We start from the raw sequence: 16,367 nt of genomic DNA, 5'->3' as shown, positions 1-16,367 counted from the left end.
GTTACCAGATTTTTTTCAATGAGTCTGGGGACACTTTTCAACTTCAATGGATTTTGTATGGGCACTGATTTGTAAATCTGGGGACTGTCCCCGGGAAATGGGGACGTCTGGTAACCTTAATGCTAGGTGGCCCTGACCTAACTCAATTGTGCCCATCTGCGTTCTCGATTCAGCACCAGACTAGACCAAGGGGCTGAGGGCAGCAAGTGCTATTGTTCATACAAGCGCCACCTCAACAGAAAACCACTTGATCTTGGAATGGATTTAGAAGGTCTGCACCTGGTATTGGACCAGAGGCAGACTGGGGGTGCTGCTGGTCTATCAACCACCCTCATGCCTTCCAGCATCTCTAACCAAGCTGGTTTCTGGCATGGTGTTGGAGAACCCCTGTTGCTGGGCTGGCTTGTCACTTCATGGCCTCCATGAAAACCATTAGGCAGTCTCAAACAGTCTTTAGCCCAACACACTGGGCAGGGGATAAAAAAAGTACGTGCTGCTACCAACGCAAGTAGGCTGGTGCAGTCTTAAGATATCAGCTTCCAACACAAAACACTGAAACAGGTATCAGATGTTCCAAACACGTCATAGAAGTAAAGACCCACTGACTTTATGGTAAATGTGAGGGAAACACACATCTTATGTAACCTGTGTTTTAACACTCACAAGCTGAAATTTTATCTGGTAACCACTCTTGTCCTGATTATTTGCTCTATCAGTCCCCCGATCATTGCATCATAAAAACCAGACTTAGATAGCTGACATGTTTTTTGTCCCGAGACAGCACTGTTGCCTGCCACTGGTGGATGTAGCCACCCCACACTCTTACACTATGCACAACACCTACTCTCACATGCAGGCAGACACACACATGCTAACATGAGGGGGGATCCCAATGCAGAGCCATGGGAAAGTATTTTGTGCCCTCTTGATCATTTCAAAAGTGGAGAGGGCACAGCTTTCTTTCCCTGCCACAGACTCCACCCACACTAGCAAAATGGGTCTTGGGGGTTGAAAAAGTTGCTTGTAGGGTCAGAAATGTTGCCTGGGGTACCGAAGTTGCTAACTACCAACTCCTTAGCAGTTCTGCATTCTGCACACCAGTGAGAATACCTTGGGAGGTACACCGAAACAATGCCTGGAATGTACAACTTCAGATGGCAGTTGGGGTCACACAATAGAGTGATCCTCCATACAAAAAACCAGCAACACTTAAATCATAGAACTGCAATGGACTGTAGTCGTGTTGCTTTAAAACTTACCTGAATTTGGTGAGATCTGTAAACTGCTTATGTCTTTAGACAAGCCATTTGTTTTCGGAGTGGAGATGGGTACACATGCTGATGTAGCTCGAGGTGGCCTCTTCCCTGGGACTTTAACTGTGGTCCTCAGAAGATCAATTTCTTTTCCATGAACATTCTGCATATAATCCTGCATGAAAGGAACACGAAGGTATGTATTTTAATGTGGGAGAGAGGATGGATGTGATTTTGAGATGGTAGGATCCAAAGACCTTACATGACTAGTTCCATATGCCCAACAAGGCTTTGGGTGTTGATTTATTAAAACAGCAGTGCACTGTTCTATATGCAAAACTACTGTTGAACTTCAGAGAACTTCTGAAAGCAGACTATACATAGCATAGGAGACACTACGCTGTTAAACAGGAAGGTATATAATTCCCACTGGGAATGCTCAAACCCATGGGTACATGTAAAACAGCTCTATGGAGCCTATATATGAAAGACTGCAAACAAGTAATATTTTTGTTATACATGACGCACATGGACATGCAAAAGCATAGACAGTGAGTGGGAAACTGTATTAGCTTATTCTACAGAACAGTTTTCAGATGGCTGCCTAAAATGAGTATTTTAAACTATCTACCCCATGGTATAACAACCTTGATTGATGATACAGACCTTATTTATTTTAAAAAACATGTATTTTTTAAAGACAAATTAAAGTGACTTATGACAATAAAATGCAGATGAATGTGAAAAAGCTCCATCAATGTAGGAGTCATGCAGAACACAATTAACAGACCTAATTTTCAACAGGCATAAAGGCATAAAAGGCACCAATGAAAGAATTAGCCCAGAATTAGATGCATGGTATGAGGCAAAGCCACTCCAATGAGGTACAAAGTAGGGGAATTCACTCTTATGCAGCTTATGCTTTTCACTGACAGTACTACTTAATTCTAAAATCTAACTGCAAAGAAAGGAAAAATGGATGAAAAAAAAAGCCTGGTAAATAGTGTAGCCGTATGACTGTTTTTAAAGGTTATTACTGAGGGAGAAGAATGAAAGACATTGACAGTTCAGAAGCTAGTTTTGACAAATCGCATACAGTATCATTGCAAAAAGCGTACATTACCTTTTGAAGTCAATACTAGCCCCCACTTTCAAATTTCTATAACATACATGTTACGTGTCCATGGCTCAACTTGAGACAAGAACAATAAATTAAAATCATAATTAAACCTTGATTGTATATTCCATGTAAATGAAACAAAATGTTTTCAAAATGTATCCTAAACTTTCAGGGATAGCTAACTTTATTATTATCTCCCAACATATCATGACATTGAGCTCAATGGAGCGGTTTTAAACCCAGTGTTTTTACCCACTGCAGATTCTACAAAATACAAAAAAAATAAAATTGTTTGTGGGGCTGGCTCCAGTAGTTCTCTGTTCGTTTTATTAGTCTCATGTTATGAATCCCTCACCTTTTCCAGGTACAATATAGTATGGCTTCTAGTATATAAGCCACAAATACATTTTAGGCAGTTGCGGCAGAGGGGAGTATTTCAGGGGGAGATGTCAATACTGTTTTTCAATGAAACTGTGACGCTAACATCACTGTATGAAATGTCATCTTAAACTATTCCTTAATGTTTCAACTCTGTGTAATGCAACAGTCCCTTTCACTGTATATAAAGTACATAACAGTAATTGTTTCACAGACTAGGAAACTGGCAAAGTGCTGTTTCCTTCCAGCAAGATCTCAACACTTTTCCATCGCAAATTTTGCTGCCCTGGAGAAATAAAAGGTTACAAAAAAGCATAGCCACTTCAGAATAGTGATTTATTGTATGATCACATTAGAAAAAGATGAAGATGACCCTGTCATCTGGAATATGCTGTGTTAAAGAGAAGATAGCAAGCCTGATTTTGATATGCAAATATTACAAAGAAAACTCCCCTAGACGTTAGTTGTAGAAAATGCTGAACGCAGGAAAAAAAAAAAGATGGGGGGACAGGAGGGGGAAAGAACCTTTAACAAGACACGAGGGTAATTCAAAGCCAAGTACTTTTAAACAGCACTTAACAAGTCCCCAGAGTCCACTCCATAGTGGCCCACCCCAGAAGTGCTATCTTCTGCCCCTCAACAGCTTGAAAAAGTAGTAATTGCAAATCCATTTACATTTTGCCTCTCAAGTTTTCCACGTTCATAATTCAGCAGCATACAAAAAGCACCGGAGCCAGGAGGGTCTCCTCCCGAAAGGTGTTCATATCAAGGTAACTGAGCATCTGAATGCCCTGCACCCCATTGGCTCTTGCACCTCTGCCATCGCTTGTTTTTTACATTCCACTCCTAATTATGTTGCATCTATTGCCATACACTTAATTAGCTGCATTAATGTGATTTCTTTTCACATAGTCAAGCAATTAAGAGCTATGATTGAGTTTCATTCAATTAGCCTCAACAAACATGCTAATTGATGTCCCAGATGCAAATGAGGTGCAATGAGAGAAACCTGCTAGCAATTGAGTGCCATGTCAGAGACCCACAGCTCTCAGCTTGCTGACAGAAGCACAGCTTAACACGGGTACCACCTTCTGTGGAGCTGTTTTCAAGGGGATTTGGGCAGTCAGTTTGTGTGGGGAAGGTCGTGGCATATTCCATTAGGACTTCAGTACACCAAACGGATTCCTACAGAAATAATAATAATATGCAACAACACATCCAATCTGTTCTGAATATCTGCACAGCAATTGCTGTAAAGCAGCATAGTGCATCAAAAATACACTTTACTTCTGCTACCTAGATGCAAGCATTTCTGTTAAATTGAGATCTGCACACAATCTCTTGTGCTAGTAAAATACAACATACGTACAGTGGTGCCCCGCTAGACGAATGCCTCGCAAGACGAAAAACCCGCAAGACGAAAGGGTTTTTCGGTTTTTGCGACGCTTCGCTAGACGATTTTCCCTATGGGCTTGCATCGCAAGACGAAAGCCCATAGGGAAATCTCGGGGACCTTTTTTTAAATGCTGGCGGTGGGGAGCAAAGCCTTCCCCCCCCTCCGGACTTCAGAAGAGGTCCAGGAAGGCCGGCGGGGGCGAAAGGCTTTGCTCCCCACCGCCAGCATTTTAAAAGCGGTCCGGGATAGCAGGGAAGCGCTTCCCGCTATCCCGGACGGCTTTTGAAGGCAGGCAGGGGGGGCAAAGACTTTTGCCCCCCCTGCCTGCCTAACCGGGGGCTTTTAAATCGCCCCGGGACTGTCCGGGGCGATTTAAAAGCCCCCGGACGGCTTTTGAAGCCTCCCCCCCGCCCGGCTTCGGGGCATCATCCCGATGCCGGGCGGTGGGGCAGGAACGCCTCCCCCAGCCGCCCGGCTTCGGGGCATCGTCCCGATGCCGGGCGGTGGGGCAGGAACGCCTCCCCCAGCCGCCCGGCATCGGAACGATGTCCCGAAGCCGGGCGGCCGGGCGGGAACGCCTCCCCCCCCCGCCCGGCTTCGGGGCATCGTCCCGATGCCGGGCGGTGGGGCAGGAAAGCCTCCCCCAGCCGCCCGGCATCGGAACGATGTCCCGAAGCCGGGCGGCCGGGCGGGAAAGCCTCCCCCCCCGCCCGGCTTCGGGGCATCGTCCCGATGCCGGGCGGTGGGGCAGGAACGCCTCCCCCAGCCGCCCGGCATCGGGGCATCGTCCCGATGCCGGGCGGTGGGGCAGGAACGCCTCCCCCAGCCGCCCGGCATCGGGGCATCGTCCCGATGCCGGGCGGTGGGGCAGGAACGCCTCCCCCAGCCGCCCGGCTTCGGGGCATCGTCCCGATGCCGGGCGGTGGGGCAGGAAAGCCTCCCCCAGCCGCCCGGCATCGGAACGATGTCCCGAAGCCGGGCGGCCGGGCGGGAAAGCCTCCCCCCCCCGCCCGGCTTCGGGGCATCGTCCCGATGCCGGGCGGTGGGGCAGGAACGCCTCCCCCAGCCGCCCGGCATCGGGGCATCGTCCCGATGCCGGGCGGTGGGGCAGGAACGCCTCCCCCCCCCCGCCCGGCTTCGGGGCATCGTCCCGATGCCGGGCGGTGGGGCAGGAACGCCTCCCCCAGCCGCCCGGCATCGGGGCATCGTCCCGATGCCGGGCGGTGGGGCAGGAACGCCTCCCCCAGCCGCCCGGCTTCGGGGCATCGTCCCGATGCCGGGCGGTGGGGCAGGAAAGCCTCCCCCAGCCGCCCGGCATCGGAACGATGTCCCGAAGCCGGGCGGCCGGGCGGGAAAGCCTTTGTCCCCCCCTGCCTGCCTTCCCAGGGGCTTTTAAATCGCCCCGGACAGCGGAGAAGTCCTCCGCTGTCCCGGGCGATTTTAAAATGCCGCCCGCCAGAAGAGGTCGGGGGAAGGCTTTTTCCATAGGAACGCATTAATTGATTTTCAATGCATTCCTATGGAAAACCGTGCATCGCAAGACGAAAAACTCGCAAGACGAAGAGACTTGCGGAACGAATTAATTTCGTCTTGCGAGGCACCACTGTAATTGCCTACAGTTATCATTAACTGGCAACTTCATCTTAGTCAGCTGTGGGCAATGTGGTAGTTGAAGTTAAACTCAAAACACATTAATCAATCAATAAATTCCTACAATACACCCACTATATTGATAGCCATTGCTTTACTTTCTGAGGATACCCTTGGCATTTGTGCAAACAGAGCAGTGCTGATGTGATAATTTGACTACACTAGTGCTCACTGCACAGAAGGCTGTACAACATGTTGTCAAGGTGGTGTCTCCCCTTCACATTAGCACAGTTGGCTTGATATTTACATTTTTTATTACATATGTGCATGAAACATTTACAATCCAGGATTATGCATCTGAATCCGTTGAGTCAGATTCGGGGAGTGGCTTCCTTCAATTCTCCCGCCAACAAAGGAGGCAGGGAAATAGCACGAGACGTTTTTGACCCTTATGTTTCATGTCTCTCCTTCAAATCTGTGCTTATTTGAAAGCCCCCTTCCTTCCAGATTCTGAGCTCCCTTCCCGGGCCTCTGGGCAGTGAAGGACTCTGCAACATCCCTGAGCCTGTCCTCCTCGTGGCTACTCTCCATAGCATCCCCGAGCCCTTGCTCCGCCTCTTCTGTCACTTCCTCCTCTGAATTCTCCCTGACACATGTGTTGAAATAGACTTTTGCTTATAAATGACTAAGAGGAAGTTACCAAATATTTTGCAATTTTAAAATAAAAAGTAACTGTGCAATCCAAGTTAGGGACTACTGTCAGAGATTACAACTATCTTCAATTTTTGCTGAACTTTCTTTTTATAATAATTAAAATTATCCCATCCCACTTCTATTGGGGCATTTTGAAGAGGACTGTGGTTTTGAGACCCTTTATTAGCTTCATGAGAAAATAAGAGGAGCCTGGATCAGGCTAATGGCCCACCTAGCCCAGCTTCCTGTTCTCACCAGATGCCCATAGGAAGCCTGAATGCAGGACTCTCCCCACTTGTATTTCCCATCAACTGAGAGTGGAGGTGGAGCAGCCATTAATAGCCCTTTCCTCCATGAATCTTATTTTGAAGGCATCTAAGTCTGTGTCCATCAACACCTCTTTATGGGCTGTGTGAAGTCCTTTTTTGGTCTGCAGTAAAACTTCCAACATCCAGTTTCATGTCCACAAGTTCTAGCGTTGAAATAGAAAAAGCTTTTTGCAAACCATGCAAAAAAGTGACTCCTCTAAATCACATTTTCTCTTAAAATAAAAAGTCCTAAACTCACGTAGATGATTTGCACTATCCTCTTACTAGTGAAACTCTACAATTATATGGTTCTATGAGTCCATCATGTAGGCTTCCTGAGTCATGTTAGGTGAAATTGGAAACAGATCCATTCTGGGGTAAGATTCCTCTTTATTAGAAAAGAAGGTGTTGTCTCTCTTTATCAGTTGTGTGCCATTAACAGACATTTGGAGCTGCAAAGTCTGCAATCCTGGCTTGGCTGTGCTGCTGTTTGCAAGGGAGTGTGTGTTCCCTCCAGGGTGAGTGAGACCCCAGCTGACAAATGTATCAGTATAACACCATAACCATATAAAAGACCCCCTTCCCTTTGTTTATGGGATTCAAAGGCATAACATGAAGCACTCTGCAGCAAATGGGAAGCCACACTAATTTTAAAGCCATGGACTACACTGAAGCTAGTTGCACCTAAATAAGATCACACATATGTTATTTTCTACTGCATTGTTAGTGTTGTGAGCCATTTTTATCTCAACATTGTTTTTGGAAAAGAAGCATACAGATGCTAAATTAAGATTAGATTAAAAATTAAAACAAATAGATCGTTTCAGAAGGCTGCTTGATTAGAACCAGGGGCGTAGGAATTCCTGAATCTCAACCCCCCCCCCCAGATTGCCCCATTAGGAAAAGGGTAGCTGCCTTCAGAATCGTTGTATTTCAAAATAATCCAAATGTTTGACATCTAGAGCTTCTGCTTTAGTTTTGGACATATCAAAAGCAAAATACCCACCACCCACATTACTACACATTATATTGTTTCTCGCTAAACAGCAGTAAATAAGGCGGCTGCCATGCACTTTTATCAGATTATCCACACACTCTCTTGTTAAGCATTATTTATAGGCTGTGTGAAGCCAGGAAATATAGGAAGGGTGACATTGGCCAGAGTTAATTTCATGGCATAGCTGTCAACTTACAGATTTGAAAATAAGGGACCAGCAGCCAAAATAAGGGATCTGCAGCCACACCTGTTCCAGGCACTCCAGTCTTCCTGTCCTCCTGCGGTCTGGTCAAACTCATGCTGGTAGCTTCAAGAACACTGTCCAAACAACTTTGTAACCAGAGGTTCAACTGAATAAAATCTGAATCACATGCACCACAAGGCCTATGCAGCCTCAACTTAAGATGGTTCCCCGGCCTGGCTTTGCACTGCAAAGTTTGCAGCAGCATGTGCAACAAAATGGCGTCCAGCATTCAAAAACCCCCTCAGCTTGCATTAACTAGCCACACACAAGGCATGCAAGCTCCACCCCCCAGTCGTTCTTAGACTTCTTATTGGGTGAGCAACACAGCCAGGCAACACAGTTGGAGCCTCCCTCCTCCCTGGCCGGCAGGGAGGGAGGGAGAGGAGCTGCTTCCTTTGAAATTTAAGGGACACCATTTAAGGGACATCTATCAATAAGGGACAGCAGGAGGACATGGTGCTGGAATAAGGGACACTTGACAGCTATGTTTCATGGGCAAAAGAAAGACTGTAGCTCAGTGGCAGAGTACCGTATTTTTCGTCCCATAGGGCGCACCGGCCCATAGGACGCACCTAATTTTTTGAGGGGAAATAAAGGGGGAAAAAAATCCTTTATTTTCCCTCCAAAACCAGGTCGGGGAATCCAAACCCCGCTGTCCCCCGAGCTTGTGGGGCTGCCCGATGTCTGCCTGAAGCGCGGGGTGCTCTGCTTCAGCGCGCCCCGCGCTCTGTGCAGCAGGCTGCTATTCGCAGCCTAGGGAGCCCTGCAAGAACCCTCATGACATATGAGGGGCAGAGGAAAGTACCAGTAGAAGTTAATAAATGTGACATGGGGACAGATTCTACTGTTTCTTTTTCTTTTAAATCAAATATCCCTGGTATTCATGCAGTACAAGTTCTTAAAGGTTTTAGAATGCACCCTTTTCTACAAATACAGTGGTGCCTCGCAAGACGAAATTAATCCGTTCCGTGAGGCTCTTCGTATAGCGGTTTTTTTCGTCTTGCGAAGCAAGCCCATTGACAGCTTAGCGGATTAGTGCTACAGCTGTCAAGCGGCTTCCAGCGATCAGCTGTTAAGCGGCTTATCAGCGGAACAGCTGATAAGCGGCTTAGCGGCTTAAGGGCTTAAGAAAAGGGCGGAAAAAGCGGAAAAAACCCCACGGGGGGGGGGACGTCTTGCGAAGCAACCCCATAGGGGAATTCGTTTTGCGAAGCGCCTCCAAAACGGAAAACCCTTTCGTCTAGCGGGTTTTTCGTCTTGCGAGGCGTTCATCTTGCGGGGCACCACTGTATACTATTAAACTAAGATCTGCAAAGTACATCTTTGGTTGGGGATCAGTCTATACTTCATCTCCCTGTATGAGTAGTACATTTCTAGTGGTGCAGAGGTGATATAAAATGCCAAATTATTAACGGCAAAGCTTTACTTAGACTTTACTTAGAACACTGCAGAATCAGGGCTTGACTGAGCAGTTCAGAAACCATAGACCATATGCATGAATTGTTATGCTCAAAAGGTCTTATGGGACATGCAGAATAGGTTTTCTGATTTCCAACTAGATCTGGCATGGGACCTATTTACCTTGCACTGTTTCATACTGTGCCCTGCTGGAGAGTTTAGAAATCACACAGGGCCAATGATTTTCTCTACTTTTATTTAGCTTACTTGATGAAAAATCTCATTCTTTTTAAAAAGACTCAATGACAACAATTCTTTATAATCTATGTGGGCATAATAGAGTACACTAACTATAACAACCCTATCCAATGTCTGCTAACCTAATCATTCTTTATTTTATTTATCACCATTGTTCAATGCCTCCTTATTCCAATCAAAGTAAGCAAAACACATCAATCTTTTACCATTCTGATAATTAGCAATATTAATTTCTGCAGAAAGTAAGTGAGTTAAGTTAAATTCTTTGTCTTTAATATGCTCGTCATACTTCTATCCAATTAACTGTGTGAAATGCCTTTGTGCTTTTGTTTCCCTATCAATAACAAATTTAATTCAGTCTTAGTAGACTGAAAATTTATTTAATTCATACAAACCATACTTTACAGGAAAACAACAAATTACGGCAAATTACAAATCTTATTTCAAAATGCTATTTTACAACTGAAAAAGATCATTGAAAACTGGTTAACAACCTGCAAATCTATTTAGATTGCTAAGTATTGTTTGAGAGTATTGTATGTACTGTCTGGCAAATGCTGATGACTCTACTTTTTTGTGTACAGAGGGAAGTCAGACATTTTTATTGCAAAATGCCGTCTGGAAAAGATGCAAAATAAAATAGCTAAAATGCAGAGGAAAAATAAAGGGAGGGGAACAAAGACCCCCTTCCCTTTGCTTATGGGGTTCAAAGGCATAACATGTAGCACCCTGCAGCAAATGGGAAGCTACACTAATTTTAAAGCCATAAAATGCTATAAAGTGCCCTGCAGGGCAGGACTACACTGAAGCTAGTTGCACCTAAATAAGATATGGTTCATTTACTTCGAAGCTTAGCCTAATGTAATCATCAGTGGATTTCTAGCCTAGAGTTGTAACAGGCAAGTAGCCGACACTGCAGAGGCGACACTCCCAGCCACTGAGGGGGCTTCAGTTAGATTGCTGTTGATTAGAAAATTTTTCAGTTTTGACAAGCACTTAATGAACATAAATCGCACCTTGATTGGTTTCCACTGGGGCCACAGGCACACCTGGGGGGAAAGAGATCATCTCCTCCTACGAAAGACCTTAGGAAATCTACAATTGTGTTATAAGCTTAGCCAAAAACACGTATTTATAAAACACTGCTGGATGTAGCCACACCGTTATGCACACTGTTCTTCTATGTTCAGTACTAGTGGATAACACACAGTGATACTTTCAGTCTAAATTCAGAAATACAGGGTTACTTCCAAGTGCCGGGAGATGATCTTCTTAAAATGAAATTATGTTTGCCTTTGAAATATTCCTAGCAAACTTTCTACTCCACTGGGAACAGACATAGAAAGTTTAATACATTGTTATTTAGTGTGAAAAAAGAATGATTTCTATAAAAATACCAAAATCTGTGCAAATAAATAAAGCCTAAATGGAGGCTTAATATTGCACAGAAAATAAACTATGCATTATGGCTCTCCAATAACACTACTGAAAGCTACATTTATCAACCATTCCCTTTATCAAAGCAAACTCTGAAATGGCACTTACGTATCTTATCAAATGCCCCCCCCCATTAATATTCAACTGTAATCAAAGTATGTTTTTAATCCTATTTTTCACATTGATTAGAACTGCGTTTTCCTTTAAAAAAATAATGGATACTTGTCAGTCAACCTCTATCCACTCCCTTCACAATGTTAGAAGAAGAGCAATTAAATAGGCCTGAGACGGTATGTTTGATGTTGTTGGGTCCAGTGATGGTGTTGTCTGGGTGTATGTGGCAGCAATGTTGGCATCTGGGTTTATTGCAGGCGCTGGTACCAGTGTCCATGTTAAGTCTGCTTGCTGTATTATTGTGGGTGAGGAGTTGTTTAAGATTGGGTGGCTGTCTGTAGGCAATGAAAGGTTATGAAAACAGTTCAGGATCACAATACCTCAGTGACCGCCTCTCCCCATATAAACCATCCCGGACTCTGCGTTCATCATCTGAGGCTCTTCTTTCTGTGCCTCCTCCATATGTGTTCCAGAGAATGGGCCTTTTCTGTACTGGCTCCCTGTTTGTGGAATGCTCTCCCCAGTGAGGTTTGCCTGGTGCCTTCATTATGTATCTTTAGGCGCCAGGCAAAAACCTTCCACTCCCTTCAAAAATTAACTAACCTTGAATTAACTAACCACTGTAATTTGTGTGGGTATGATTCCTGGTTTTGAAACATCATTTGATAACTGTGAAATGCATGCACACTTACATGTAAACTTGGATGATAGGTCAATACGCCATTATCAGAGAGAGTAACATATTTCTTCTTCCACTCTTTATTTAAAGATCTGCAACTTCGCTTCAGCAGCATGCCCTATTAAGAAGAGAGAGATAATATGAAACACACTGTTATATATGTTCATATCCTATAAGGTTTTACAGCATTTGTTATTGCACTAAATACTTTGATATGGCTCCTTCATTCACATACTAGTGAGTACATTCTTTTAAAATAACATTATCAGTATACATACCCATCATCCATACCCACCCCGCTGGCAGCGTCTTATCTTATACATTTTAACCAGTTGGGGATACAAACCAGGAGGAAGCCAACAAGTTAAAGAGTGGTCCCCATATTGATCTTTGGAGGGACCCCCACTTCTTATATCCATCCATGATGAGAACTGTCCATTTATTCCTACTCTCTGCTTCCTGTTCTTTAATGATCAATTTATGGGAACCCTTGTTAACAGTTCTGTGTGGCTCCTTTAAGACTAATCAAGTCAAGCTACAATTCTGTACCTATCTATTAGGGAACAATCTCTATTGAATTCAGTGGGACTTATTTATGAATAATATGTGGTTATTGTGCTATGAACCCAAATCAGAAATTGTGACAGAAGTGGCCCCTTCTGAACCATGATAACGCATAGGTGCTATATTTATACAACTTCAATGTTTAAGTACCCACTATTTTGTTGAAAGGAAGGAGGGCAAGGAGAAAACCAGAAGACCTTAGCCATGCCCAAATGATCTGCTAGCAGTTCCATGAAGTTGAACATTCACCACTGTGGACATTACTCTGGAGAGAGTAACCTTCTGGCATGAAGACATCGCACTGACCTCCTCTGACTCAAATGACTCTAATAGCAGAAGCCCTAGTGCAACCAAAGTCTTCCCTGCTCTATCCGCTGGAGAAGGCTAGAATCCTATAAATGAAGAGGCATCTCTCTGAAAGGAGAGCCAGCCACTGAGAAGCTGCAGCTCATATATAAGGTTCAGACCAAGAGTAACTGCTGCTCAAGTAACACCTGAGCTATTTTCTCATATTCCATTCATGAGCCATAGAATCATAAAATCATAGAAGTGTCATGTTGGAAAGGACCCCAAGGATCACCTAGTCCAACATTTGACCAACATTTGACCTATAAAGTCTTAAATAGATCTGGACCACAATACCTCAAGGACCGCCTCTCCCCTTAGGAACCACCCATAGGAACCCTGTGATCATCATCTGAGGCCCTTCTTTGTGTGCCTCCTCTGTGAAAGGCCCAGTGGGTGGCAGCAGGGAGGCTCACCTGACAGCTTCATTACATAAGTCTAGGCGCCAGGCAAAAATGTTTCTCTTCAACCAGGTGTTCGGCTGTGGGCTATTGGTTTGCTTTTTATTATGTACTTTGTATTCTCAGTTTGTATTTTTCTGTTGTGAACTGCCCTGAGATGTTCAAATGGAGGGTGGTATACAAATTTAAATAACAATATCCCTTGTCCCAGGTGCTTCCCTGCTTTCAGCTTCACAAGACTTTTAGCAAAGACATTCTTGCCAAACGCTGTGAACTGCAACATGTATCTTCCGAAAAGTCCTTCCTAAAGGAAGCATGGACCATGGTCCAAAAAGCCAAAGCTTTCCTGACAACACCACCTATGCAGCTAGTATTTTCCTCTCTCTTCCTGGGCCACAACCTTCAACAGGAAGGAGCGATGGAAAAAACCACCTATGCCCCAAAGCCCTTCAGCTTCTTGTGCAGAGTCTCATAGTCCCTTGCTGTACGTCAAAGGCTGAGGCTGGCACTATTGTTTGTATGAATCAGAAGGAAGGGGTTGTGGTCAGCGGGCTTTATATGAATCTGCATTCTCAGGCAGGAAGCAGATCACTGCAATGTCCTTGGTCCTACGTACACCCTGAGACAGCACTCCAGTCCCCCTAGCAAACACCCCTGTTTACAAGTCCTGGTCACAAGCTCCCGATCCGTTGTCCAGAGTGCCCCAGTCTTGCTTTGCCTTTGTTGAGGTCAGTGCTTACATCAGAACATAGAGGAATCTACTTCATCTGATGATATAAATGAAATGTATCATCTTTAACGCTTGATGATAATATAAAAGAAAAAAATAAAGCTTGCAAGATGTCAGTATTTCCACTAGTGTGCTCCTAAGTTATTTAATATATCCTATATTCTCCCCACCATTTCCAGCTGAGGACAATAGTGACTAAGCACTGTTGACAGGACATATTTTATCTAGCTGTGCTTGATGTGAAGGCCACAAAACTAACCTTTAGAATGCTGTAAATGTTTTAAAGTGAAGTTTTAGTATGAAAAAGCAGTTTATTATCAATTTGTAGAAGTTCTATTTCTCAAACAGTGCTAATCATCATGCTGATGAGTAAGTGTTCACAAACACCCACCACGTTTCTTACTGGGCAGATTAGCCTCCACTGTTACTTTAACTGGCTGATGTGATGACGACAATCAGTGGTCGCACAACAGAAGTCTCATCTGTTCAAATAATGGCTGCTATGACTGTCTTTAAATAATGTAAAACAGGCTTTAAAACAACCACGTGATCCCTAATTTGCAGAAATAGTCATGTTGCAACTCTTTGCTTAAAAGGAGGGGCATTTTAGTCAGAGAAAAATGATATCATATCATATCTCATCCCATCCTTCCTCCCAAGGGAGCCCAGGACAGCATTTACTGAATACTAGTGCACCACTCCTAAACCTGTGTAAATTCTATACACATGCAGTCTTCGTATAACATCACTGCATTGTAACATCTTGAGTTGGGAGATGGCTCAAACACAAGTGGAGGAAAAACTAGGCTGAATGCAACCGAAAACTGGTGAAGGCTCATCATCGAGCCTAGCTAGTGGCAGTGAAGGCAGCAAAGAAGGCCTACTTTGCGGCCTCCATTGCATCCTCACTATGGTGTTACTGCTTGCCTTGACCAGGATCTTGACTCCACTTTTATAGTAGACAAATCTCAAGGGTTGTCCAGAGCATTCTCTAGTCTAGTCATGTTGGATGAGTTGCAGATAGTAAGACTTAAGGATGTGGACAAGGTGCTTTGATTGGACAGGGCAACCACTTGTGCTCCGGACCCTTGCCCCTCTTGGCTTTTTAAAACTAGCAGGGAGGGAACTATTAATGCCTCCTTGCGAGAGGGTTGGTCCCTGCCTGATTGAAGGAGGCAGTGGTAAAACCACTCCTCAAGAACCCCTCCCTGGACTTGGAAAATAACTACTGGCCGGTTGCTAATCTCTCCTCCTGCAGTGATGCCCTTTTAAAATGTGTGTGTCTGGGGGGAATTTATTGGTTTTTTGTTGTTCTTCCTTGTACTATGTATTTTATGGTTTATATACTGTAATTTTATGTTGTGAAACTGCCTGAGATCTAGTTACAGATAGGTAGCCGTGTTGGTCTGCCATAGTCAAAACAAAAAAAAAATTTTCTTCCAGTAGCAGATACTTCCAGAGTGTATCTGAAGAAGTGTGCATGCACACGAAAGCTCATACCAAGAACTAACTTAGTTGGTCTTTAAGGTGCTACTGGAAGAAAAAAATTTTTTTGTTTTGCCTGAGATCTGCGGATGAAGAGCAGTAAGCAAGCAAGCAAGCAAGCAAGCAAGCAAGCAAGCAAGCAAGCAAGCAAGCAAGCAAGCAAACAAACAAATTTACAAACCAAGCTTTGAAATGGTACACAGGCACATGTGATCCAATACCAACCCAGTAAAACAAAGGTTATAAGAGTAACAACCCTTTATGAAATTCTCTAACATGTTTGAAAAGAGACGGGTGTCTTCCACAAGTCACAGAATGGTGAAATTGTTGTAGTATTACTTTTGAGCCTTTTCTCCTACAGTTGAGATACAGTGATTGCCTCATATTCATAGAAACTGTGGTCTCTAGCACAATTAAAAGAAAGGATTCTGTTTTGTACAAAGACTGCATGTAGTACAAAGGACGCTAGGATGGTTAAGTCCAGATGAATTCGACTATGGGGTGCAACGCTCATCTTCACTTTCAGGCCAAGGGAGCCAGCATTTGTCATGTGGCCGGCATGACTTAACTGCTTCTAGTGCAACGGGACACAGTGACGAGAGCCAGAGCACATGGAAACGCTGTTTACCTTCCTGCCGCAGCAGTACCTATTTATCTACTTGCACTGGTATGCTATCAAACTGCTAGATTGGCAGGAGTGGGACAAAGTGACAGGAGCTCACCCCGTTGTGCAGATTCGAACAGATGACCTTACAATCAGCAAGCTCAAGTGGCTTGATGGTTTAAACCACAGTGCCACTCATGTCCTTTTCCACCATGCATGTCTGCAAATAATGCCAGATTTACAGAAGCTGTCTCAGTTTCTGCTTTGATCCTGGAATGTCCTGCTTTTCCTTAGGACACCCCAATTTCCATTTGAGAAATGTTGGAAGGTATGCAACATTCCAAGTGTCCTAAATACATCATGTTCAAAGGAC

At 44.4% G+C, this 16,367-nt stretch overlaps 2 protein-coding genes across 9 annotated transcripts in view; one reads left to right on the top strand and one right to left on the bottom strand.

The window, feature by feature from the left end:
- The window catches only part of TRPM8 (transient receptor potential cation channel subfamily M member 8), a 300,849-nt gene that overhangs the window by 31,580 nt on the left and 252,902 nt on the right, over window positions 1-16,367 (top strand). The window lies entirely within an intron of this gene.
- AGAP1 (ArfGAP with GTPase domain, ankyrin repeat and PH domain 1) overlaps window positions 1-16,367 on the bottom strand; it is a 306,162-nt gene that overhangs the window by 127,750 nt on the left and 162,045 nt on the right. For all 4 annotated transcript variants that reach the window (XM_081909457.1, XM_081909458.1, XM_081909459.1 and 1 more), the window contains 2 exons: window positions 11,879-11,983; window positions 1,260-1,428 (listed from right to left, as the gene is read on the bottom strand). In XM_081909457.1, the coding sequence (XP_081765583.1) occupies window positions 1,260-1,428; window positions 11,879-11,983 (274 nt within the window). The remainder of the gene's footprint in view (window positions 1-1,259; window positions 1,429-11,878; window positions 11,984-16,367) is intronic.

The sequence above is a fragment of the Podarcis melisellensis genome (assembly GCF_964234715.1).
Source record: "Podarcis melisellensis genome assembly, chromosome: 1".
Taxonomy (NCBI): Eukaryota; Metazoa; Chordata; class Lepidosauria; order Squamata; family Lacertidae; genus Podarcis; species Podarcis melisellensis.
Note: the sequence above shows the minus strand (reverse complement) of the source record. Positions and strands in the feature narration are given on the sequence as shown.